Below are 27,795 nucleotides of genomic sequence, written 5' to 3'. Positions count from 1 at the left end.
ATGATGATGAAGAGATTTGATATTCGCAGTGGATCAATTAAACGTACGACGTTGAACACAGCCTTTATATTTTTCCACATTGTAATGATGCCGTTATCACAATCGACATGTGATGTAACTGAGGTTTTTTAGTATGAATGTGTTTCATTTTGTCAACTTTAATTTTTATTTGATCTTTAATTTGATTTTTTTCTACCTATTTCAATTTAATTTTTTTGCAAGCCAATGAATAAAAGTATTGATTATTAGATAGGCTGCGATAAATTAACGAATTAATAATTAAACAATCATTGGGCTATGGAAATAAGGAGACTCAACCGAATAGAGTTATTGTTGGTCACGTAGAATAGCAATGATTCATGTATTGGGTTTGTTCCACTTTTTCCGTCACATGCGACCTGTATACTATAATCGACATCGTATGGATATGTGAAGGCACAACTGACCGTTGCGGTGCACATAAGACAACATCAAACAAACCAGACAAACAGCGTGGATACCATGCAGAACTCCGGAAATCGATAATTCATAGGAATCTGTGATTCATTATTCACGGGACACCAATCAATGATAAGTTCAGAGAGTGATGGCGTCGAAATGAATATTGAAATCAAACTAAACTAAGATCCAGCGCAATGTAATATTTTAAATCTATGCGTGTAGTGATTGTGATTACGAAAAGCATGCATAATAGCTATGTTACAGAGCTATAACTTAATGGTAATCAGATTAATTTAAATAGAACCAATAGTTGAAATATACATAGCAAGATTTCACGGTCACCTCCACATCGTTAAAGAGCACTTAATCGGAATAGTGTGAGTAGTTTAGCGTTAAAATAAAGTTGTTTACTACCAGCTGGGACTTCGATTAGAAGCCGGTAGGTATATCAACGGCCGTACCAGATTGAAGGTGGCAAATTAGTGTCGTTTTTCACATCATGCAGCGTGCAATTTCAAATGTTGCATGTCAGGCACTATACAGCTTTACATCCATTATCGGTTTGTAGGGAATAGTAAAGTAAATTGTGACGCTATGCTGTCAGTAAGAGACGTTAGGAAAGGTGTGGTTTTGCACGTTTGTTCCCCTGCGGCTCACCAGCAACTATGCACCTCCATCGTTTCGTCGGCACGAACGTCCTGTGAACTATCATTCGAGGGAAAGTGTATTAGACTTTGAATAACCTCAAAATGTCCATCAGTATAATTTCCAAACTATGTGCGGAGTTTAACTAGACATAATTGAAGGGCTCTTGTCCCTGGATTGAAATGTTCGGTTTCTCGAAAGGACACCCAAAGTGCCTCGGGCACCCCATACCGTAAGTAATCGGTGGAAATAACGGTGACACGCTATTCGGAGCAGACATGGTGTTCGAATGTCTAATTTATTGCCCTCAATCAATACGTTTGAGATAGGCTAACAAAATGTGACAATTACTGACAAAAGTATACTTCTCAGGACACCTTGTTACTGTAACTAAACGAGGTCACGGTATATTCGAAAGCTTTTTATGTGTAACGATTCGATATGTTTGTTTGTTGATTGAAAGACAAGATTATTAGTTGACCAATATTCGACTCTTCGATTTCGATTTTCCTCAAATAATTCTATCTAGAATTCTATTCTGGCTTCTGGCACAAGCACATTCATTACATCGTTGTTATTTGAATGGTTTTATTATAGTTTACTAGAATGAGTTGATTGAACCGGCGGATGAATTTTCGGCAATTTTTCTTTTCGTGCAAATCAAATTGAGCATCGCGTGCTCGAACACTTGATCCCTTTAGCATATCTTTTTACGCAAGCGGAACAAAACCCCGATGGCGAAAGCATTAGCATTATGGCCCTGGTAGTTTTCGAGCGGATATAGTGAGAACCTTTTACTGCTGCTCTAGCAAAATGTAGCTGTCAATCAATAATTCACTTCTTCACCATTTTGAAATTCATGACATCTTCTTACTGGCACGGAATGCTCATGACCTTGAAGGATCGTGCATGCATTCTTGACCTTACACCCCAGCCAATATGTAACAGTCACTCACAAGCTCTTCGCACGATAATGTAGCACCTTAAGTGCGGAATCCTTCTTTGTTCAACCTGAAGAAACTCGTGTCGATGATAATGGATTCTTTAGCCACATTGTTCGCTCAAACTTTCGGTAAAGTGCGTACTTGCACGTCAATTGAGTTATTGACACGTACCACATGTCAAGCTCGACATTCATCAACAATATTCGCCCTGATTCATGTGAAGGCCAAACAACATTCTCACCGTTATATTAGCTAAAAGCTACAAAGCGTCTCCATTGCAACGGCAGGGGTGCGATTCGCACCTGTTTCGAGGTCAATGCTTACCTTTCGGTGGTGATGAATGGAAGTACAGGCCATGGGTTTTCTTTCTCCGCTCCCTGGAAAGTCCGGGAGGTGCCATGCTGAATGGTTCTCCGATGAGTTAGCGTTAAAATTCGATATCACAGGCGGGCTTTTTGCGAAAGGCACGAACACTCGTAATAGTCGGTTTGTTGTACGGCATGATACGTGCTAATCTAGTAACGAGAAAAACAGAACGGGATTGTATGTTATTCACTATAGAACGTGATTATTCCGACGGAGAATTCTTAAGATTTCATGTGCGGGTCGGGTGGTATAAAAACTTTCGGTATCGAGACGCCTTTTTGATAGTCAAATTCGGATTGGCACGGAGAAAAACGACAGCTGGGCTCGGGTCTGGTTCATTATTTAGTACTGATACATAGAACCAATTAGCATGTAATCTAAACTGCGTACCTATATTGCAAAAATCGCATAAAATCCACGTCTCGCCTACATTCCGAAATTCGCATAAAAAATTCTTTTAAAAACATATTAAATGTTTCATACGTCAATTTAATTTTTTCAACCATTTTTCTTCTTTTTCATTGTTTTCAAGCTGTTTTTCATTTACAAGTTTTCCGAGAAAAAAGTACATAAGGTTTAAAAATTGTGTTTCTACAGGAGAGGCGTTTTATTACGTCGAGTTTGTCCTTGCAGCTCTAGAATACTTATGTATATGATCGTTTCTCATTCACTACCCGTGGTCGGATCATTACAAAATTATTATCAAACTAAGCAAAAAAGTCTGTAGAATCGTAACCTGTAACAAAAATAGTAATTTTTGCTAAATGTTTAGTCTTTGTGTCCGCTCTAGAACAACCAAATAATCTATGAAGATATATTAGAGTTTTCGTACTATTGCAAATTGCATCAAAAACGCGAAATGCAAGAACCTTGCAGATAGCATGTAAGTAGAATCCCAGCAGCGAACTTTCTATTATTTTTGCCAATTTATTGCCATTGATACCTCGCAATAAGTTGACATAAATATTTGACAGCTCGCTGCTAGGATTTTACTCGCAAATTGTTTACAAGATTCTTGCGTTTCGCGTTTTTGATGCAATTTGCAATACTAGAATTAGCTTGTCAATTTCCAAAAAGGTAACCAAAACTGTGTTTTGAGCTTATTTTTAGATATCATTTTTCAGTTCGAATTTTATTTTACAGTTTGCCTTGCTATTTTTCAAAACTCGGTTCGGATAAGTTGGCTAGTATAGATTGTAAAACAATTCATGTAGACAACCTAAGACTTATACTTAATTGAATCTTCATAATCTCTGCGCAAACAACCGTGACGGTTCACCAAAGTAAAACAATTTCTCAGCGTTTAAGAAAGCCCTTAAACATTCAGTAATTGGTTCGTTGTATCCAAACGCTGTCCGACGAAATTGGGTTAGCAACAATCCCACCAGCAATCGTCGCTGCAATGCGCGAAAATTAATCATGGATAGCAGATTTAGGGCGTTAATTTCGCCAATAATAACTTTAGTCACAAATAACACCTGTTGCACCTTGCGTCTATGTTCCAGTGTGTCTAGGTCGAGTAAACGGCAGCTTTCTACGTATGGAGAGATGCCAATACCGGGGGGTATTTTGAAAACCGGTTTTTCGGTATTAATAAATCCGTATTAGTAAAACCGGTAAAAGTTATAACACTTGAAAACTATATTTGAATATTATATGATTTGAAGAAGATCTTTCCATAATCAATGGTATTTCTCTGGGCATAACTAGTTGACTAGTTCATTAAAAAACATTTAACAATGCGAAGAGAGTTTACCCCCTCCCATGAGTAGGTGGTTTGTCGCGCACTTCGGCATACTCCTAAGCTTAGTTCCGCATGTAGAATGTAACATAGTTTAAGTTAGATAGATGTGTAGTATGTAGTATAGTATTGCATAATTTATCTTTATGTGTAGCATGTGTCTCGTAAAGCGGAATCGAGCGGAATTGAACGGATTTGATTTTAAATTCAATCCGTTTAGGCCGAAGCACCGGGAGGGCTTACTCAGTTCCCTAGATGAAATGCTGGTATGCAGAGAAATTTCTCTAGGAAACTGAAACCAAATCCTACCCACGATTCATGAGATTTTGACTTACTCATGAAAATTTAACATTATCGCTAGTTAGAACGAACGAGTGTTCAAAAATGATGTGATGTCTTTATTTGCGTAATCAAGACATTTTCTATGAGATTGCCATAGAATTTGTGGCTGTTATGCGATTATGGACAGCACAGCACTGAAAAATATACGCACATGTATATGTATATATGTGTATGCATGTATGAGTGTGCACGGGTGTATAGGTATGAATGAATATATGTTTGAGTGTTCTATGATAAGGAATTTTTTCTTATACACTACAATTATTAATGGGCAGGAAGTTATAGTCAGTAGCTGTGTTTCCTGTGTCAGTTTCCTATGTTATTACTATTATTACTAATATTGCTATCGTTGTTGTTACTGTCACCTCTATTGTATTGTTTTGGATGTAATTAATTATTATTGTTATTTTCTCATTTCCGTTCTTTATTAGAATGATTTGCACGTCTTGTGATTAACCGCGTTAACGGTATTCAACTAACAATATAAAATTATCATGAATGACGCTGTTTGTCTCCCAAGGACCCTCCTAATGCTGATGAGCTGCTGTCGGAGAGTCCATCAAGTCGGACGGTGGCAACTCACCGGCGGCCTGCTCCTCTCCATTCTTGCTGCTGTCGTCGCGGTCGGACTCAGTGGGATCTCTCGAAAAGCTTTATAGCCTCGATATGCATTTTGTTCTGTCCATTGCCCAATCCTGGCAGACTTCAACTGGAATTCCACTTCTAAGTAAATCCTTTTAGAGTATAACTCTTCAAGTAAAAACAGGTATTCGATTCTCTGGCTGATTCAAGCGATAGCGAAGGGCTGTCCTCAATATACCATCATTCCCACTTCCTAAAATATGGTCATAGTACATAATATATGGCCATGGTATGAGGATTTTTTCGATTCAATACCATCCTCACAGGATTATCAATTTCGTTAACATCTTATTAAGTCTTGCTTCAGTGACAGCTTGCACTTAAGACTTAACATGGCATATATACTATCTCCAAGTGAAGTTCTACATGATCCACCTCAACCTTTCTAAGTTACAGAATTGCTTCAATTTGACCACGGTCTGAAGAGCATACCGACAAATGGGTTGACTACCGCTACAAATAGGCAATTACTGCCACCGGGAATAATGTGAACGAGTACCAGTCCCCATTACATCGCATCTGCTCTATTTTTCGGAAGTTCAATTAGTTTTTCGATAGTTCTGAGCGATAATATTGCTCTTGAATAATATTCCGCACAAAATATTCGGAAATTAACGCCAACAGCTACAATACTGCAAAGATGGTAGATAAAGAAGCGGCTGTGGCTTTTAATGATCATAGGTGGTTGAACAGCGCTGGGTTACCGACCGTGATGACACGGGTAGTTGGAGAGATGAGTAGCGTCCATCCTAGCGAGTAGTTAGTCGGTAGTAGCATAGGTGATGGACAGACATAGAATTCTCGTGATATTACTAACTCGAAAATTGCAATCAACATGTTGTGTAAAATTTTCCCCCTTTCTTTTTCGTTGTCTGATTTCGGTCGTTGCTCCTCACGGTGAGCCTAACGTTGTCGTGGGGGGCAACGAGGGATCAGCTACAGGTTGAAGACGTTGGAGTGGACGACGTGAAGTCAACGTAGGCCCTAAGTTATTACGAATATACAGGTACTGTACACAAGACTGACACAGGAAGAGAAGCGGATAAACAAAAGGAAGGAGAAGATCAAGATAAGTACATTCATTGTTATTGCTTATACGATTGTAACGGATCTGCATAGAGTCAAGTTCTGTCATCTCTTTTTCCTACTCATTAATTCATCATCATCAACGCATTATGGCGCTAGCGTTGTCCGCACGGACTCTTTTATCATTATCACAACCACCTTCTCTCAGCCTTGGACAGACTTGGCTCTAACTGCCCCACCTCATGCTGCAAACAGAAACAGAAACAATGCGAAGAGAGTTTACCGTGTCATATTTTAAACGAAAACAAATTATAATGAAAAACTTCCGGAGGCAGAGAATATTTATTCGGTGTTCGGAGGAAAGAACAATTCCTAGCGGTAAATTAGAAATGTGGTATAGGAACAAGGACGTAAAATGTACTGGTTGGTGACAAAAATTTGAAGACATTTACCGTTCTTTCTTGCTACCAGTCTTGCGACATGTTACTGGTACACAAGCACCGAAAATAAATGCAAGAACAACGAAAACATCTTTTAGTCTACGTGTCAGACACTTCGACATCGGGGAGAAAATGTCATCAGTCTTGGAGACACTTTTTTGTATTCTCTTTTGCTGTTGCGCACGTAAAAAAACATACAGCTTTCCCCCAAACAACACGGTTTTAAATAAAAGGTTCCCAATACACCTTATTCTCTATCACTGCTCCATACTATTCCAACTACAACTGTAAGGAAAAAACAACAAATGCATGTCATTGCTACACGACATTTTGTATGAATGATCGGCTGACATACGAAAATGTTTGCTTATTATCATGTACGTATTCGGGCTAGTCTCAACACGTGCAAGAGATAGGCACTGTCGATACAGAAACAGCGCAGAGCGATGGTATTGGTTAGAGTCTGACATGGCATTGCATGCTGGTAAATGTAAAGAAAAAATGTAACCGTTTCGGCCCCTGCATAGGAAAACCCTTGTTCAAGAGCTTTTAATAAGCTGCTTAGATACCTACTGACATATGTGATAAATTCTAACTGAAAGTTCAGTTTATTTGGTTCCTCTGCCTGTTCGGTTTCTGAATTTATTCCATTGACTTTTAAAATAATAAAACCTTGCAGAATTTTATTATTAAAACATCCTTGGTGCCTTGTAGAATATTACAAAGTCATCACGAATAGTGCGGTTAATTATAAAAAGAATAAATTTAAACATACGAACTCTCTCTGAAATACAGTAACTCGAACAACAGTTGCGCGATACCTGAAAGGTGTTCCGAGAGTAGTTTTAGAGTTCGTAGTGTTTGCAATTTTTCCGGTACAGTAATTCGACAGCAGCCAACACTAGTTCTAGCACTGCGACAATTTCTTCTTTCTTCATAATTTCCTTATCGCTTAGGTAAAACGTATCCTTGCTTCTCAGATCCGACAGAAACGTTCGAACCGATGATTGAAGCCCGTAGAATTCGCTCAATCCTACCATTAGGTTATTCTAACTAATCACAAAGTTATTTCTATTCCAGTTTGTGCTAGCAACCGAGCGGATTCCTATTCCGTGTTGGGTTCTAACATTTCTTTATTTTCACTGAAGATTTTCTAAACAGCTTCACTGTATATCGCACATTTCTGGCATTAGTTTTCAGAAGGTCGCATAATGCATGCAAAAGGGTTGATTATGCGACCTTTTGAAATCTAAAGTCAGATTTCTTCTGTTGCGCAATATTCTTAATCATTTGGCGCAAACAAGCAAAAAATCGGACCTACTTTACCCTTCGCAAAACGCTACGATCAAGAAGTATACGTCGTCGTACAAAGCTGACAATGTACAAAACCCTTATTTAACCGGTAGTTCTTAACGGACTTGAAGTTGTGACAAATTGTGGTGGAACTACGCACCCTTGTTGTGTTTGACCGGAAGATGCTGCAGATGATATTTGGTGGAGTACAAACTGAACGCGGAGAGTGGCGGAGGCGTATGAATCACGAACTAAAGACATTGCTCGAAGAGATTCCCATCGTACAGCTGGCGCTGTATCCCATTGGATACAGCTGGCGAAAGTCGGTAGGCTACGGTTTGCTGGACACGTCGTAAGACGCCGGTCGACAGTGCAACGAAAATAATTCTCTTCAACGAACCCATCGCCACCAGCAACAGAGGGGTTCAACGTGCAAGATGGCTCGATCAGGTCGATAAGGATTTGCGACTCTTGAGATGACTGGGATATTGGCGACGAGTAGCTCATGAAGTGGAACGAGTTAAATGGAGAAGACTGCCTAAAAAGCATGAGGCACGAGGCACTCCGGCTCTATGCTGCCAGCGGTGAGGTATTTCGGGGTTTTCCCTTTGGAAGAACTACATAATTGAGTTATTATTTGTAGAACTTTTAATCATAAAATAGTGGGTGCTTTTATGCTTTAAAAGTTTTACCAGCGATTCAGGCTTCTTGAGTTGTTATTTGATTATGCAAAAAATACCGATAATACCGGTTTTTGATCGTCGAAAACCCGCAATTTGGTATTGGAAAATAGCCCGGTAATACCGGTAAAACCGGTATAGCATCCCTAGCTCCAGATTCATTCTGCGGAATCTCTGACTGTGTGGTGAAGGGAGAGCTGAAACAATAGGAGAGCCGAACAGTCATGGCCAATTGGATGGCCGTACGATTGCTCAAATAATCAAAAAAATATAACACCGAGTATTAAGATTACTCAAAAGCGGCTGAGTCTCAATAAGAGAGATCTCAGCACGCTTACCGGTCTTGTGACAGGACATTACCCGAATAAATATCATCTTCGGAATCGCGGTTTTGTACAAGATGATATTTGTCGCCTGTGTAATGCCGAGAGCGAACAATTGCTCTGCAATTGTTGGGCGCTAATAGGACGCAGACTGCAGTATCGCAAACCTACTAGAGCCTAGAGAGATCTGGTTTGCGTCGCCGACCAGGGTAACAAGGTTCATAAAACAAGTCATTCCTGATTGGCACCTGTCTCGCTCCAACTATCAGCCTATCACTTCCTCAATTGGCCTTGCCAGCGTTGAAAGAGATTTCGTAGGCTGCTCGCACTTACAGGAAATCTCGTGCCGAACTGTCAACGCGTGAGTGTTGACAAAAGCAAAAATACTTCCCTTTCTTTTTTTCTCACGCAAAACCCTGAACAATATCAGCAACGCTGGCAAGGCCAATAAGTGATAGGTAAGCTTAAACCGTACAGCAACAAAAATAAACGGGGCATACCGCAATAGTTCAAAATAATGGACGCAGTGGTAAGGGTACCCAACAGAGGAGATGATGAGATGAACTCAAAGATCGGAGAATGAACTCGAACAGCATCAATGCATTTGAAAAATATTAAAACATCAGTTGAATGTCATCGATTTCGTACCGTGATGAATTCACAAACGGTCCATTTTACCAAATTCTTCATTGGTAAAACCAAAAAATCTATTATTTTATATATTTTAAATACTTAAAAAAGTTACGCAAATATCTCTAAAATCTATTGAAAAATCGTCTGGTTATAAGTGAAATATTGTATCCACTTTTCGTTATATACCTATTTATTTTTCGTTTTCGTAAGTACACCCAAAGACGTATCTTCATAAATAACAGCTTTGCGTATTACTCGTCAATAACGCGGTAATGTCTCCGATCCAACCTTCCAACTTTTTCTTTGTATAAATACCTTTAACTGTATTATTTTTAAAACAATCATTTTATTTTCTAGAAGTATACAATGCTGATAGACCTTTGCAACGACATATCTAGATTGCCAAAATTCCTTTCGAAATGGAAGTTATATGGGCAAATGATAAAAGGTGACTCTACCACGACGATATACCCCACATTTCATTTCTGATAAAGAAACTCTGATCAAAATATAGAACAGTAATTATTTACAAACTTTGAAATATAGAGTTTAGAATAATCGCTAGCACCAAGTAAATAATTTTCAGCATTTTAAATGATATTGCCAATCGAAAATAGTAGCTGGCACAAAATTAATTGTAAGATGTTTTCGTAATTGCTTAATAACTGAAATTGTTGTCGGAAATGAAATCGATATTACTGTTTGAAATCTACTAATCAGTAAATGCTTATTTCAGAGCGAAATTTGGTCATATATTTGGCGTATATTTCATATTTGTATTTGTATTTGCCTGTACAAGCGTTATTTGGAGGTCATTATTTTTATATCAAGAAACACACGTATGTTTCACCTATCGTCTTTATTTTTACGCATATATGTATTCGAATACTTGTAGCTGCCAAATTTCATTAGAACGGCCCACCTGACTTCTTCAAGACACTTAAAAACGTCGATTATCTCTATGAATATTGTAATTATTTTGAAGCTAACTTGGAAAATAATGGCTCAATTCTTAGTTCGAACTAATTGCACCAGAAATGTTCTATATTGAGATCGTTTACCTACTAAAAAGTGTATGATGATTCGTTGGTATATCTATTGTCTGATGTTATCAATTATTAAAATATTTTTGTTAAAAAACACATTAGGCTTCTTTACTTTCAACTATGGCTAAACATTTCATCACTTCCATAACCTTGACGCCAAAAAGCCAACTGTATAATTCAAAAAGCAATTTCCTCCAGCACATTTTCAACCTGTTTCTCCCACAGAAAACGAAACTGTACGTTTACATTAATCAATTTCAGATACTGCACATATTTACCTGGGCTGATGTCAGAAGGCTCTACACGGAACAATAACTTGCACAAGCATGCACTATCCTTTTCAATTTTAGCACAAATTATATATTGCGAAGTTGAACATCACGCGCTTCTCGTGACTCTGTTTCAAATAAATGGACAAATATTTACGGCCTAATCGCATCCGTTGGCGGCGTGGCCTGATTTACATTGAACTATAAAACATGATTTCCCGGTTCCTATTATTCTAAAACACAACTCGTCTGACTAATGTTATCAAATTAATCAAAGCGACACTTTCTGCAATGTTGAAACCAATAGTCCACCGGTTCTCCGCACCAAAAGCTAACTGTTTTCCGAAGTGATTTAACCTCACCGTTCGGCGCCTTAGCCTCGAGTGCTGTTGATTCGGAAATAAATGTTCCTTAATGAATTTTTGAACAAGTTATTTCCAATTACAATTGTGTTTCAAACTTCCACTACATCAAGTTGTTGACGCAAGTAGTTATGGAAAAGCACAAGTGCACAGGGTCGGTAGAAAACTGCGACTGAACCCGGTGGACGGGTCTCGGTAGACTTTTCCCGCCTGCCTGCTCGTCTATGTCCAAAGGATCTAACGCTACATAGCAGCGAATCTATGTAAACTTACTATCGTAGCTATTTCACTTCTGTCGACAAACGAAATCATTCAGTCAGCGTGGTCAGTGCTGTTGCATCAGCACGCACGCAACACGCGATCCTGTTTTCGTCCTGTTTTGCTACTGCTTGGCTAGGTATATATACGAATAAATGATGCACTTTTACAAATGAACATCCTATCCGCAGCACCACAGAATTAAGCTGCCGATTACTATCCGGTACTTGTTGATAACATTAAGGAGCTAATTAAGAGTCGAAGATATATTCTCAGCTATTAAAAGACGCTTATAAATAATAGCTAATGCGTGGGATGTTGTCATCAATTTATTTTAAAGGCCAGAAGAAGAATAGTATACCGTGTGTCTTCATTATGTAACTATATTTCTTTGAAAATGTGTATCTCAAAAACATAAGATTTTTTGTATACAATTTTTTGTTGTATTTTGTATAACATATACCGCCCAGTTAGCCTCGAGCTACGATGCTGGTCTAACAAGCAAGTCCTCGTATGTTCGAATCTCGGCTAGGCGGTGCTGCTAGATAGAGTCAGCAGGATTGTTGCACTAGCCCCGTAACTGTCCTGTACTCTAACAGCCGACTGCGAAGTCTGTTGATAAAAAAGGGTAATGTGTAAAGACGGTTATGCCTAAGGCTTTGCTTTATACCTATCTATAATTTACATTAAACTTCTAGATTTAGATGAAAACTGTTTTCAGCAGATGTATTAAAATTTTATTTCTGTTACCGCCAGTTTCATCAGATTCTCGAAATCGACCCGCCTCCGTTCGCCCACTATGTCTGATATTTTGCTGTAAAACCGTCCATGCGGAAATGACACGAGCTCATGTGGAGAATTTGTGAGTAACGGTTGCTGTAGTTCGATTTGCACAATGTCTTCGAACACTCCAGAATGAAATGCTTGTTAATGTTGCTGATAGAATAAATTTATTTGCTCGTGCTTGTTTGTTGGAAAACTGTTTATCCGATGACATATGCCATTAAACTGTAAAATTCCCCCTGGGAGAAGTTGATTTTCAATCCGGTTATGATTGGCTCCATTATAGCTTGGTGCAATCAGTGAATCCCCCAGCTTGGGTAAAGATGAACGGTACACATAATTTAATAAGCGTTGCTTCAATGACCCTCCTTTACCTAATTTTCTGCTAGCGCCCACATGGTTGAAAACATTCTGCCGCTCTGTCTCGAATGTATTGTCGTTGGTGTTCTGGATAACCCGCCCGTGCAAGCACCTCGAAGTTGCACATAGCCTTACGACAGATTCGTGACTCTCGATGTTGGATACTTCATCGCCAGAAGAAGTTGCCTTTAAAAATAATAAGAGACCACGACACAAACTTTGTAGGAGCCATTCGGAAGCTAAAAAAGTTCTGTAGTCTATACCTATAAAAAAGGATTTCTGTCTGTCTGTCTGTCCCTATGTTCCTTTTAGAATCGAAAACTACTGAACCGATCGGCGTGAAAATTTGCATGTAGGGGTTTTTGGGGCCAGGGAAGGTTCTTATGATAGTTAGAGGCCTCTCCCCCCACTAAGAGGGGGCTCCCATACAAATGAAACACAACTTTCTGCATAACTCGAGAATTAATCAAGCAAATCGAACAACATTTTACATGTAGGTGTTTATGGAGACAAGAATTTTTTCTATGGTGAATTGAGATCCCTCCCCACTTTAGGAGAGGGGGCTCCTATACAAATGAAATGCAAATTTCCTTATTACTCGAAAACTAATTAATCAAATGGAACCATATTTGGCTTATAGGTGTTTTTGGAGGCATGAATTTTTTCTATGATGAATTGTGACCCCTGACCTTTTTAGGAGGGGGGGGCTTCCATACAAATGAAATACAAAGTTCCTTATAACTCGAGAACTAATCAAGCAAATGGAACCAAATTTAACATATGGGTGTTTTTGTAGGCAATTTTTTTTCCATAGTGAATTCAGATCCCTCCCCTCTTTAGGAGGCGAATAATGAACCCTCTCCCTTTTAAGAGGGGGGGGGGGGCTTCCATACACATGAAATACACATTTCCTCATAACTCGAAAACTAGTCAAGCAAATGGAACCAAATTTGACATGTGGGTGTTTTTGGAGACAAGAATTTTTCTATGGTGAATTGAAACCTTGCCCTACTTTAGGAGGGGGTGGGGGGGCTCATATACAAATGAAATACAAATTTCATCATAACTCGAGAATTAATTAATCAAATGGAACCATATTTTGCATGTGGGTGTTTTTGGAGGCATGAAATTTTTCTATGATGAATTAGGATCCCTTTCCTTTTAAGGAGGGGGGGCTCCCATACAAGTGACATACAAATTTCCTCATAACTCGAGAACTAATCAAGCAAATGGAACAAAATATGACATGTGGGTGTTTTTGGAAACAAGAATGTTTTCTATGGTGAATTGAAACCTCTCCCCACTTCAGGAGGGGGGGCTTCCATACAAATTAAATACAAATTCCTCCATAACTCGAAAAGTAATCAAGCAAATGGAACCAAATTTGGCATGTGGGGGGTTTTGGAGGCAGGATTTTTTTAATAATGGTTTGGGACCCCTCACCCCTGTGATACCGGGATATGGACTATCATACAAATAAAACAGAAATTTTTGTGTAACTCAAAAACTAATCGAATCGTTCCGCAAAATGGTATTCGGCGAAATGGTTTGTAATGATGGGGAATATTTAAATGCTATCCGCTTTATTTTATCAGGCTAAGCAATGGGGGGAGTTGTTTTCTACTTTACTGTGAGGAAAATTTGTATGTTAAAACACCCATGAACTCCCCAGAAACTTGCAAAACTCAAGATTGTGTGAAAGGTCATCCGAGATTCACGATTTATGTACAACACAGTTCAATTTGTGGCAATACGAAGTTTGTCGGGTCAGCTAGTAGCCAAATAAAAAAAATTGTTCCGTGATCGTCGTAAGGGGGCCGGTTACCAACGGGACTGTGATATTATTATGCAATATATAAACACGTGTTGCGATTTGCACACCACCGCCAGCGGCGGTGGCTGCGAACGGACTGAACTCAAGACTCACTTTTATTATCCTATTTATACATATTTCGACAGCTTATTGTTACTATATCTAGCCAGAACAACAATGAGACAAAGCGCTATTGTTGTTCTGCTAGATGTGAAGGTCAACGCGGTCATATTGCGGCTTTGTGCCGCAACATACTCCCGCACCAAAACCGAAGGTTTTACACTGCGATATACAAAACGAGAATGATTCTAGGTCTTAGCAGTAAGGCAAAAAATTTTACTGGTGAGTTGTAGTTGAAATCTCGTAGACTGACTATCACTTGAACTGGCGCAGAGCGGCCGGAATAACGTAATTGGACCGTGTGTCCCTACAGAATGGCACGGAGTGGCCGGAATAACGTATCTGGACCTGGTGTCCTCCCAACACGGAGCCGAGTGGCTGGATCATCAAAAACGAATTGGCGCTGGATGGCCGGATTATCACAACTGGACCTGGCGTCCTCACAAATTGGCGCTGATTGGCCGGATTATAACAACTGGACCTGGCGTCCTCACAAATTGGCGCTTGGTGGCCGGATTTTATCACACATGAATTTTTCTACGATGTACCGATGAAACGAAATGGATGAACGTCAAGTGTCAGCGAGTTAGCTTCCTTCTGGCGAACGACCCAGACGAAACTTCTAACCGCAACCAAGCACTTGCTGATAAGAATACACCCTCGGATGCTGCAAGCTTCGGTGCTGTACAGCCCTCCTACTGCTAGCTGAATCCAAAACCGGGGATTCAGAAGCTGAATGTATTTTACTAAGCGGCTGTGATTCGCCCACACCGGCATAGCTCCGCTCGGGGATTTGTTGCTAAGCGGCTGCGAAGTCACCCACACCGGCCTAGCTGAAGCGTAGTGACTAGTGAATGAAATCCTATTTCGACTATCGATATGCCGTACTTCCTCTGGAACGACGAGCACAGCAAGGTTCAGCAGCATCATCCCACTACGTGGATGCCAAATGTAATACACTCTTGTAGCAATGCAGCAACACGGTCGATGGATTTGATGTCCCGTTAGTAAACTGTTACTGTTCAAGTCACTATCCCACTACCGAAAATTACTGTTACTGTGGACCGATAACACGATCGATAAAACTGAAGTCCCGTTGGTAAAACGTTGTCAGTGCCAGGACAAATCCTGGTCACGGCACCAATGTTCCGTGATCGTCGTAAGGGGGCCGGTTACCAACGGGACTGTGATATTATTATGCAATATATAAACACGTGTTGCGATTTGCACACCACCGCCAGCGGCGGTGGCTGCGAACGGATTGAACTCAAGACTCACTTTTATTATCCTATTTATACATATTTCGACAGCTTATTGTTACTATATCTAGCCAGAACAACAATGAGACAAAGCGCTATTGTTGTTCTGCTAGATGTGAAGGTCAACGCGGTCATATTGCGGCTTTGTGCCGCAACAAAAATATATCGAGTATTTGGAAATTTTCCATTTGATTTTGCCGTAAAAGTCCAAAATAGAGTACGCGTAACGCCTGTCTAAAATATATAAATCACCCTAATTGTCAATTCCCGCATGTTGACCGAATTGCTCCAGGTGAATTTTCCTCGCCTATACTCCGAATCATTTCTCTCGCGGATCCTCAGCTTTGGGTCCCCGGTCGCTTTCGACGACAATATGAATGCACCAAAGCATACATGCAAGCAGTCGTAGATCTAGTCAAACAGGTTTTGGAAGCACTGGATAGCAGAATATGTGCCAATGCTGACCGGAAGGACGAAGTGGTTTGCCGCGGTTAGGCCCCGCTAAAACGAGACCTTGTCAAGTAAAAACTAGCCGAAAGATCGAAAGGTTCGTGCGATCCATTCCAAAGATCGACATGTTCAACTTGCTGTTGTGCAGACCGCACATGGAATTTTCGAGAAGCCCGCAGTCAAATTATTATTGTTGGACATCGGTACACCTGACTCAGGTCGCTTAGCACCGAGATCTCGTCGAAACCAAGTGGGCATGAATCTCCATGAAACCTTCTGAATCTTTTATTCGAAAACTTGCGGAGTATCAGTCGATGAACGCTGCAGAAAAGATTGACTGCAAGCAAACGGTAACAAATATCATCGTATCATCACGAAATCCATCCGTGCTGCCTAACGAAAACACCAGGCAATCAAATTTGCAGCGTACAGTTCATAAATTCGCCCAAATGTTGAACTCGAAAAAATATTGTTAAAACTTTTTATCCAGCTTTTTACGAGCCATAATGGCGAACCTGTTCGTAATATTTGAACAGCATTTTTGACATTTCCCTAATACATCGCGCGTTGTCTTTCCGTACATTCCTTTAGTTTTACGGTGAACGCGCGAAAAGAAAACGTGCGATGTATTAGGGAAATGTCAAAAATGTTGTTCAAATATTACGAACACGTCCGCCATTATGGCTCGTAAAAAGCTGGATAGCAACTTTGAACAGAGTCACGCACAACAATAATCGGCCTCTGTATTCTATAAGTGATTAAGCATCGTACGAATGCGCTGTAAATCAGCTGCTTCACATAATAGTGTCACCAGCAGATTATAGGCGCATCTTCAACCTCTCCACAACCTGTCAATATTCTCTATAAGCACAGAGAACAGACTACCAGGTAATCGCCAAAAAGTGTGTAAAAGGTTTTTATGTAATCTACGAGTAATCCTTCAATAAAACACCCCTCGAGCAGTAAGTGGCAAACTAAATCTTGATGTCGCTGCCATCGCTGCTATGTAACTCCAGCACAAAGAAATATTGATAAAGGTACATGGATATTTTTTGATGCGTTTGGCAAACTATTTCTGGAGGGCGCTACCGACAGACTTTACACACAAAAAATCGATTACTTCCTTCGAGCCTGTTAATCTGTTCTCTGTGCTATAAGTTTGCTATACTAGCTGAATAAACGATTTGTCATCTTAATAAACAGCCCTTCCACGAAACATTTATGCGCTGATTAAATATTTTAGCAGCCATTATTATTCAGCCATAGCTGAATATGCATTGAATAAAATTTATGTAAACAATTCTACAATACTTATTCAGACGAAATTGGAGAACTTATACAACCTATTTCGTTTGAGGCAGAAAAAACACTTGTTAAGTAATTATATCGCCCTTCATATAACCTTTGTGCGCCTTGTTTCCAGCTTTGCGAAAATTGGTTATTTAAAAATGCGCAAAAGCCTCTATTAAGTTCCATTGCAGCCACGCTTGGCATACACTTTTCGCTTTGATTTTGCTCTTTTGATTACTGCTCCTCAGCCAAGCAGAATTTGGAAAAGTGGTGAATAGGGCATTTGTAGAGCTAGAAATTATCTATAATATTGCTGAAGAAACTGAAGTTTTATTTTTAGTATTTACGGCGCTGTAGGGCAGCAATGCCGTTGGTAGCAAAAAGAGCGCTCTTTTTGCTACCAAGAGGGTAGCAGCCTTATAGCGCCATAAATACAAAATGCACGGTAATGCTTACTTCAGCAATATTGTAGATAATAACAAAATCTCCAAACGCCCCATACATCACTTTTTTAAATTTTGCTTGGCTGAGATGCAGTAATCAAAAGAGCAAAATCGAAGCGAAAAGTGTATGCCAAGCCTGATTGCAGCTTCGAAAGCAGGTATTAGCAAGCCCGAAGCTTGATAAAATCATTAAATATACATGTTTAAGAGCTTTAAAAAGGTTTTTATTTCTAAAACTAAACCATAGTTCAGCCACAGGTAGAATAAATTCAACTATAAAAGCGTTTGATCAGCCTGAAATTGTTACTTCGGTAGCTGCTTTCAAAGCTGCAATGGAGCTTAATAGAGGCTTTTGTGTGTTTTGGAATAACCAATTTGCGCAATGCTGTCAATTCTATTTTTAGAACGAGAAATAGTTTTGCAATGCTTTTTCAGTCTCTTAATCAACGTCTCAACAACCTTTATGCAGCCAAAAAATAATCTATTTTTAAATTTCAAAAATGGAACGCGTCAAATTTATTTTGCTTTGGCGTCATAAGCTATATTTTAAATTTCGAATAACTTGAATTCGTATATGCAAGCTAATTAAAATGCAAGTCGTCATCTTTCGGGTATTGAACCACCATCTTCTGAAATTAAAATCTTTCCTATTAAATTCTGCTATTATTACTACGCACTTATACGCCTTACTGGAAACCCCTAGGTCCAACATATACCTGTTGCAACTGTCAATATACATTGGTCTGAACGCTGAACTTTGACGATGTTATCGATAAGCATTCATAAATTTCCCATCTCTATAGCGGCGAAGAATCGTGAATTCGTGAATCGTAAATCGTTCATTTCGATTTCAATCATCCTCGTGGTAAGATGTATAAAAAGTGATTTTGTGCTCTTCGCTAGCGCTAATAGCTGTACTACAAGTCGGAATATTACAACAATGGGCCGGTGATATCCAAAGATTTCCAGGTATAATATTCCTGCGATTGACGGTTATTCGATATCCGAATTAACAATAATGGAAGAATACCGAGCATCATACCGAAACGATGGACCTTACAATCTTGGTGACGTGGAAAGCACCACGGCCAAAGTCCTTACGGACGACGAAAAGCTGCGCCTCGAAGAACAGAATAAACGCATGGTATCAGAATTTCAAGCCTTGAAGTTGGAACGGGAAGCACGTAAGCATTGGGATTTATTTTATAAACGGAACGAGGACAGATTTTTCAAAGATCGTCACTGGACAACACGTGAATTTGAGGAATTGCTAATGGAGGACGCGTCAAGCGCATCAGCCGAACAAAATGAAAATGTAAAACAAATGTTGGAAATTGGTTGCGGTGTTGGGAATCTAATATTTCCACTTATTGAGGATGGCCGAAGAAAATTTTTCATCTATGCGTGCGATCTATCACCACGTGCTGTTGAGTTGGTCAAGAAACATAACCTCTACAATGAACAGTATATGAAAGCTTTCCCATGCGACATTACCAGCGACGATGTATTTAAAACTCTGCCTGAAGCCAGCTTGGACATAGCGACCTTAATTTTCGTTTTGTCGGCCATTCACCCGAATAACTTCCCCTCGACCGTAGGAAATATATTCCGTCTGATGAAACCGGGAGGTATGGTACTGTTCCGCGACTACGGGCTCTACGATATGGCTCAATTGAGATTCAAGCCAGGAAACAAAATATCGGAGAATTTCTACATGAGGCAAGACGGAACTAGAAGCTACTATTTCGCTGCAGAGGAAGTAAGCCGACTTTTCCGAGATGCCGGTTTTGATGTAGTCGTCAGCAGTTACATTCACCGAAGAACGGTTAATCCAAAGGAGAATATCGATGTGCCGCGGATATTCGTACAGGGCAAGTTTCGGAAACTTGCGAAATGATTGAGGTAATTACCATTGGTGGAAAGTTAGTCTACTTGTAAATCTTATGATGATTGTTCTTTTACAAATATGAATAATTTTGATTATATATATAAGAACGGCCAGCTGAAACCGTCTTCTATTAATATAATACGTTGATTTAAGGTATAGCTTGGTTAATATTTGTTCTTTTGGTTTGCTGCAGGTAACCAGTTTGTAGTACCGTGAATTTTGACAAGCGTGCGCTTTTTGGTGTAACACATGCAGATTCGGAAAACGTGCAATTTATGGCACGTGGAGTTAGCTTTCGGTAAGTCATAGACTAAAATAGGTTGTAAAAGTTTTCTTATGTTATCATGATGATAAAATGTTTCTGAGAATCGCTGATCGATTACACCCATATCAAATTTTAAACCAAAAGGATTCTGACGTCGTTAGAAAAAAACTTATACTTATTCTTCTCGAAAAGACCCCTAATAGCATTTGTTTTTGTAGGTCTATCTGGCTCTACACTGCCTGGGGTAGGACAATGCTTGGCTGCCACGATCAGAAAGGTAACTATCGAAAATTTCTACGAATACGATAATGACTATTATCACTATGATGATGCATAGTTCAGTTGACTATTGCAGAATGATAACAAATCTTAACTATCTTTGAAATTGGTCTTTCACCCCTAGCTGAAAAGATTTTTATTACCAAAAATCATGCATATTTTGCTATTACCCAGGCCTTCAAAACTGTTTTTTATTACAGATTTGCTACCTTTCTATCGGGTATTCAGATGACCGATATTCTGTGGACATATTGTTGAGATAAGCGTTTTATAACTCAAGGTAAGTTTTTTTTCTAAACTATTTTATCTTATTTTGATAACTTGTGTAGCTCAAGAAATGCATTTGTGTGAAACTCAGATTTTTATATAGTCTTCTCAAATAATGCTCTGAGCAATCTAGTTATGAAATGAGATAATATAAAATGCAAAATTATTTTTCTACTACTGATGACGCATAGTTCATTTGACAATGTTTTGAATGATAACTTCTAACTCATCGTAACGATGTAATGAAATTGGTCTTTCACCCCTATCTGACCCAAAACTTAAACGTAAAGTGTACTGTTCTGTGGAAACAAAGTTTTATTTCGTTTTTTTTTTCATTACAGATGTTCTGCGGCAGAAGTCAGAAATCGTTCCATACTTATCAAGTCTGCGATAATAACATAATTGAGTTGGTAAGTCCAAACCGCTGAAAAATCGATTCGAATCGAAATCGAAAACATTCTTTCAATAAACAAAAACAAAACGATTTGACTAGTTAGGTTTGAATGACTCTGATGACACTATTCCAATAATTTTTTTCATTTGTCCGCTTGGTGAATTGAGACGTCCTTGATTCTGTAATTTTCAAAAACAGTTTTTGTTTGAAAAAAAAAAGTTGTTCAACGTACCTTCTCTATCTTCAGGTTGGCAAGAAGAATGCAGTGAGTACCTACATTTCTAAAACGAAAAGTTAAAGGCCTGTATAACATATATGTTATAGATTATTGCGGAGTTTCCACCTATTTAGAATCCCACGCGAAAATTATTATCGTGGTTATTTTCTGCGTTTATCACGCATGTTTGCAATTTAGCAATTTGAACCATCAATTTTTCGTTATTGCCTCCCCACTGCACCCCTCCTTGGTTGACAAGCATAGTTTCAGTGTATTTAGTAAGTACAGAATCATTATTCTTAAAAAACGTATATGCGTAGGACTCGTAAAATTGCTGAAAGGTACAATAGCTATCAAGATTTAAAAAATAGAAATTATTTCCGCAAAGCAACAATGCAAAGTCACGCCACAATGAAAGTTAATTAAGTTGAAATTTTAATTTTAAGAAATTACGTTAGGCTATTGCAAATCATATTTAAAGTTTTTGTCACCCCCCCCCCCCCCTTGGAAATTAGCTTGAAAAATCGGGGGGCAAAAAATAATTTGTAGGATATGAGTCAAATTTCTTTTTATAAAATCAATTGTCTGTGGGCTCTACAGTCTTAAAAACTCGAAAAATGAATCTCCGAGCACGAAACAGAAATGGAAATTCGAACAATGGAATTTCCGAAAATCGTCCAAAAAAAATTTTCCTCCGTTTTTGATCTTTTTTCTTATATTTTTGCATAGAAACTAATAACGTATATATTATAGCAAGAATTCACGTTTAAACCTTAACTAAAAATTCTAAATCCATGTTTTTTTTTGCTCGATTAAAAAATTCACTTTGTTTTTTTCGCCACCCCCCCCCCCCCCCCCCCCCCTTCAGTTGCCGAACACCGGAAGGACAAAAACTTTATAAAATATTTGTAATGGCCTTATTTCGAGGTAAAAACTATGTTAGGCATATCGAGTTACGATTATATCGAAGTTGCACGGCTTATGCGACCTTCTGAAAACTATAGCTAAATTTGGTTTAATAATGACAGCTTAAAAATCTGTTTCTTATCTTTTCTCTTATTCTAGTTTCTCTAATTTTAGTTTCTCTAGTAAAATTTGGTACGTAATATTTTACCTGCCTCAAAACGAGTCGCTTGTGTTTGTTTTTTTTTCAATATTAATTTTATTATTCTCAGCTCAGGACATAATCAGCATAATCAGTAAGCAGACTTGCAAGAAAATTGTGTAAACAATGTATTTAGATTGACGAAAATATAATAAATGTGAATGGAGAAAATTAATTCCTGTCCTTTCAGAACTTGCTTGCCATGTCTTCCGGTAAAAACATTTGGCAGGCAGCAGCCACCGGCGACCCCATAGCTCTTGAAAAGTGCCTTGAAAGGAAGTCTAACAAAAACAAGCTTATCAAAGTCGGCAACTTTCGAGACAACCACAACTGGACTTTACTGCACCACGCAGTGTCCAGCGGAAATGCGGAATGCGTCGAGCTATTGCTGTCACGAACGGATATCGATGTGGGGGCCCGGTGCTTCGAAGGTCGGACGGCTCTGCTGTATGCTTGTATGAAGAATGCATCCGCTGAAATTGCGAATCTATTGCTGACTAAGGATCCTTCGGTTATTAACGTTGGGAGTAATGAAGACGTGACACCATTACACGTTGCTGTAGAGCGACGTTCTCTTGAACTTGTAGAGTGCCTTGTTGCGAAAGGGGCTGACGTAAACGCTCCTGATTTTGCCGGTGAAACTCCACTGCATGGTGCCGTGGAATTCGGCAATATTGAAATTCTGATTCATTTACTTTACACAGGACACGCGGATGCTAGCATTCGCTCAGAAAACGATGTTGATCCACTGAACCTATTAGCAGCTCGGGGCAACTATGAAGTAAAAGCTAAAATCGCTTGCTTCAAAATACTCTTTAACTATGTCCACAGAGCACATGCATACCAGCAAAAATACCAAATGGAAGACATCTTTCCAATAGCACTACTTAGCTACCGGTCCACGTCGCTAATTCCATATTTCGTAGAAACTGCACTTTTATGGGAGAAAAATGCAGATAAATGTCGCTTAGCTAGGCAACTTTTGGAAGGGCCCAACGATCAATACATTACAAGTCGCTTCAGTGATCGAGTCAATCGAAATTTGTATCAATTTCTAGCTTTATTACTGGCGGATGATGAAGGCATTCGGCGACTACAGGATGACTCTCTGAATTATGAAGTAATTTATAGTCACTCGCTTTTACATAATGAACTTGCTGCCCTATCAGTGGCGGCGGTTCGCGAAAATGATAACGAAAAACAGTTGCGAATATTACTAGAATACCTGGATCATGTAAAACATCTGGCATATTTTTTCTCCGACCATCTGGCGGAAACTTTGGATATGATAAAAAACGCCTTAATGAATGACGACGAAGGCCAAAATGAAACCGTGGACGTTGCCGATTTAAACCGTTATGAAAGAGTCGTCAGTAAAATGGTGCATATCACGTCGGCCGAAGCTGATGATATACTAATGACAATGGTTTCGTCCTCGCCGAATGATACAAAGTTGCAGTGGAAATATCTGCAGCCGGTTGTCGGATACTGTACCGATGTGTTTATGAATGAACGCAGACTGACGGCAGATAAGCTGCAGCACACCATGTTCTCCAAACTGCTACGAACATATGGTACGTTGTCACTGGTTCAGCGTTGTGATAATTTCCAGTTCGAAGACTTTTCACTTCTGCGTCAGGCTAGAGATGCCGTGCGCAAGTCAGTATGGGCTGCGATCGACGAAGACGAAAAAAAGCGAGATCTTGTTTTCGCTCACCGTATAGAATCTTTAGAGATTCCAAAAAATCTTGTTCGTTATCTACGGTATCTGTAGATTCGTTTATATCAGTTAATTTATTGCCAGTAAGATTATAAGTACAAATTATCCAGGAAAGAATTGAGTGAGGTATTCTGCCCTGATTTTGTGAGGAATACTAGCACGAATTCGAAATAAATTCAAGTGAAATTAAATGATACTAAAAAGCCTTTACAATACTGCTGTCGTGTAGCTGTAGATGGTTGAAAAATTTGATCACGTTACTTGCAAGAGTGCCGCTTCGATTAGAACAGCTTACAGTCATGATACAAAAATAGGTTAATATTGTTTTTTAACAATTCGATTGTCCAGACCATTTTTTACAACCGTCGCACTTGTGCATCCCTGGTGAACCAGCGAAGTGTGCTTAGTACGCTTGATTGCTCATCTCACTTAACTATAAATAAAATTTCAAGATCACAAATATCATAGATTTTATTTTGACCATAATGGATCATATTTTTAGTAGATACTTAAAATAGTTTAGAGTTTTAGTACAAAAAAACTAGCAAAAGTCATTCTATTTGCACGTTACAAATTTTTTAAACGACGTGAGATTACCACCAACTACTCGAAAGGCAATGACACAAGTAATTGCCAAAACAATGTAAGATGCCGTTAGCGAAACAGAGAATAGTTGCTGTTTGTTTAGCAGCGTAATGCAGGAAACAAACAAATGGCTTACGATTACATATGAAATGTGGTAATAATTTTTCAAATCACATGCACTGAAAAATATTACACTCCAAAAGGTATGCAGCAAGATCATACACAAAGATTGCGCCGCACTGATAACGATAAAAATATTTGATCCTGCCTTCAGACCAACGGTGGCCGGTCCCACTGAGTCAGCGAGTATATTAACCAGTGAAAATGCGCCACTAATGATTCCAAACCCGAGGCCAGAAACGTACGAGAGAATGTGTTTGTAATCCGATATCCGAGCAATTTCGGTGACTTCCTGCAAACCTCGTTCCGTTTTCCGTAAAAGCTTATACATAAGGTAACGGAATCCCTCCTGAAAAATAAAGGGTTAGTGTTGCTTTAAAATATGTCATAATTTCCCATACCTGAATAAATACTGAGCATACAAGTCCAAATGCTAATATATCGCGTAGTGGATAAACAGCAAACCAAACCGTAGAAGATAGCAGCAGGGAAACCAGCCAAAAGAAGGCCGCTGCTATCAGGATTATTATGCGAATTGGATCATGAGCAATCGTGAGAGAGAACATTGCAAGAGGTGGCCCAAAGGCCAGGAAGGAACAACCGAAGAATTCCACTACAGTCATCACTACTTAACAGTTATTTAGCTTTATTTAAAAGTTCAATGAATTTATAAATCCAAGTTTACTGTTTATATTGTAGGTAAATACTTGAATAAAAACAAATGCTACTCGGTATTTTCGTTTTTGGAGCAATGAAACCAAACTACCACGACCACTACAGCTGACCTGACAGTTCGTTGGCTAGAAAAATCTTGGAGAAATCCGAAAAATCCCGTCAACTTAAAAACACGAAAAACACCAAAAGCATTTTTTACCTTTTTTACGACTTGGCGCCTCCTGTGTCAGTTTTTAGAAACATACATCTCAAGTAGAGTAGAGTGACTATATACAGAGTGGCGACAATGTCAAAATTGGAATGATAATTATCTGTCAGTGTCATTCCAATCGAGCAGACAACCTATCCAACGCGTATGCAGGAAAGAGAAAGAAAAACCTAGGATAAACCGCATTGCATACATTTGGGATGACTTGGCGCCACTCTGTATATAGTCACTCTAAAGTAGAGCAGCACGGAGAGGAAAAGTTCCCAAAGGTTCCAGCAAAAACATTCCATCAAGAAGACTGGCATCTCTTCTTCGCGACCATATTACTCAAAATAATCCGCACATAACTTATGGAAAATTTCCATATGAAAATCCTTATGATTATTATGTGCCTCATATAAACACAATCCGCCCAGAAGTACACATGTAAATTATATGCATATGAATCGTATGTGCAAATTTTAAAGGTAAATTTTAAAAACACATAAATGGTAACTGTTTGGCACATAAAGTTCATTTACTGGGCACATGGAAAAAATCTATGTGTGAAAGATAGAAGCTATATACGAAAAGTTTTCTCAGTGACAAAAATGACAACTAACGCAATTAACAGAAGCAACAGCGCACCCACAGAACAGAAGTGGAAGTTTCGGCGATTCGGCGATCAAAACTGGTAACAGAGTCTTTTGTTTTATTGGGGCATTATGAGTTTTTATGGCAGCAGGATTCATTTAGGTTTAGCAAAAACTCAATTTCTTGTAACACTGCATTTGAAATGCGCCAATATGATTGCTTGCTTTTTAACATGCTTTCAATGCGATTCAGATTTAGATGATTAAACGAAGAAATTGCTTAATGATTTTGTATTTTTAGTATTTTCCATGAATGAATGATTTTAATTTTTGATTTTCCGTCGATATTTCTTTATTTTCTTTTCTTTTCTAAAGATTTTCCGAGGTGTTTCACAACCGGGGACACTTCTTTTAACCACGAAAGACCATGTTTTGAAATTTTGCTTAAATTTTTGTGTTTTAAACAAAAACCATGCACTTTCTTTGGCAAAAAGATAGGTATACGTTTAAACTTTCCAATGCTTCAAAAAGATTTAAAATTGGATGATCCGATCAAAAGCTATGGCCAAAAAACAAAACCTGTTTCATAGCCGGGGACATTCCCCTAATCCTGAGCAGTGGATCATTGAAGACAGCTAGTTTTGCAGTGACAATACCTTGCTTTTGGCGGTAATATACATTAAATTGGCCACTAGCGCCAGAAGCAGGTTGTTACTTGTTACTACCTCCAATAGTCCATTCAATGTTCGGTGTGTCGCGACTGTGATGTCCTGCCGTTCGTTTCCAATAACTGCTCATCCCATTTACACGGGAAACTGTCAACGGTTACATGCTACCAACCCACTGCCACAAATGTCATTCCCATACATTTTACGTGTAGCCAACATCTAGCCCATAACAAACTTTGCCTCGGACCAAATGTATTTGTGAGTAGCCCGCTCTAACTTCAGCCTCGGATGAATGTGTATTGGTAAGCGCTCGAACAAAATTACTTTTTTGCTTTTTTCTTTTTGTGTCGGACGTGTAGGAAGCGTAGAAAGATGTTAGCCGCATTTTTACCCTTCAGTTTCATACGCCTGCATGCTACCGGCGACTAGACACGTTTACACATTCCAGGCAAATCACTAGAGAAATCCTCTAATATGCTACAAATACAAAAATGCAACAACCTGACACCCCCCCCCCCCCCCACTCCCCCCCATTTTTTGAAGGCGTGACCGACCGGCCGGTTTTTGTAATTTTCACACTTGGCAATCCTACGAACCACGTTACTTCGGCATTACATGAAAATTATGAATGTTCTCTTTGGTTATCCCACTATCCTGTATCTTGCTTGCAATAGACTTACCGTAATATATAACCTGTGATAATTTCGTTTGTACATCGTTTCACTACATTAAGAAAATTAAAAAAGTGAACTTTTTTCCGATTCTTCATGCAAACTGTCAATTTTTGGCTAGTTCTAAAGACTACCAACGTCAGCGCATAAGTTTCTCTCGAACAGGTCAATAGCGAACCATTGCTGGTGAAT

The 27,795-nt window shown here is 39.0% G+C and overlaps 4 protein-coding genes and 1 non-coding gene across 5 annotated transcripts in view; 3 read left to right on the top strand and 2 right to left on the bottom strand.

Moving 5' to 3' along the window:
• LOC128740472 (uncharacterized) overlaps positions 1-2,430 on the bottom strand; it is a 42,873-nt gene extending 40,443 nt beyond the window's left edge. Inside the window, exon 1 of the mRNA XM_053836011.1 lies at positions 2,355-2,430. Within this exon, the coding sequence (XP_053691986.1) occupies positions 2,355-2,430 (76 nt within the window). The remainder of the gene's footprint in view (positions 1-2,354) is intronic.
• A 16,387-nt stretch (positions 2,431-18,817) lies between these two features.
• On the top strand, positions 18,818-21,148 carry LOC128742646 (tRNA N(3)-methylcytidine methyltransferase METTL6). Its single transcript, XM_053839071.1, has 5 exons — positions 18,818-19,871; positions 20,051-20,155; positions 20,341-20,399; positions 20,602-20,681; positions 21,010-21,148. The coding sequence occupies exon 1, from the start codon at positions 18,988-18,990 to the stop codon at positions 19,864-19,866; it is 879 nt and encodes a 292-aa protein (XP_053695046.1). The 5' UTR covers positions 18,818-18,987; the 3' UTR covers positions 19,867-19,871; positions 20,051-20,155; positions 20,341-20,399; positions 20,602-20,681; positions 21,010-21,148.
• LOC128744867 (small nucleolar RNA snR60/Z15/Z230/Z193/J17) lies at positions 20,438-20,537 on the top strand. Its single transcript, XR_008412482.1, has one exon. It is a non-coding gene; the product is annotated as a small nucleolar RNA snR60/Z15/Z230/Z193/J17 (small nucleolar RNA).
• Positions 21,149-22,411: 1,263 nt separating the features above from the next.
• LOC128744258 (uncharacterized) lies at positions 22,412-24,290 on the top strand. Its single transcript, XM_053841115.1, has 2 exons — positions 22,412-22,512; positions 22,575-24,290. The coding sequence occupies exon 2, from the start codon at positions 22,587-22,589 to the stop codon at positions 24,156-24,158; it is 1,572 nt and encodes a 523-aa protein (XP_053697090.1). The 5' UTR covers positions 22,412-22,512; positions 22,575-22,586; the 3' UTR covers positions 24,159-24,290.
• Positions 24,291-24,564: 274 nt separating this feature from the next.
• On the bottom strand, positions 24,565-25,571 carry LOC128744259 (gamma-secretase subunit Aph-1). The gene is made up of 2 exons (XM_053841117.1): positions 25,211-25,571; positions 24,565-25,158 (listed from the first exon to the last, which is right to left on the bottom strand). The coding sequence occupies exons 1-2, from the start codon at positions 25,430-25,432 to the stop codon at positions 24,661-24,663; spliced, it is 720 nt and encodes a 239-aa protein (XP_053697092.1). The 5' UTR covers positions 25,433-25,571; the 3' UTR covers positions 24,565-24,660.
• Between the last annotated feature and the right edge of the window lie 2,224 nt (positions 25,572-27,795).

The sequence above is a fragment of the Sabethes cyaneus genome, chromosome 3 (genome assembly GCF_943734655.1).
Source record: "Sabethes cyaneus chromosome 3, idSabCyanKW18_F2, whole genome shotgun sequence".
NCBI classification, from domain to species: domain Eukaryota; kingdom Metazoa; phylum Arthropoda; class Insecta; order Diptera; family Culicidae; genus Sabethes; species Sabethes cyaneus.
Note: the sequence above shows the minus strand (reverse complement) of the source record. Positions and strands in the feature narration are given on the sequence as shown.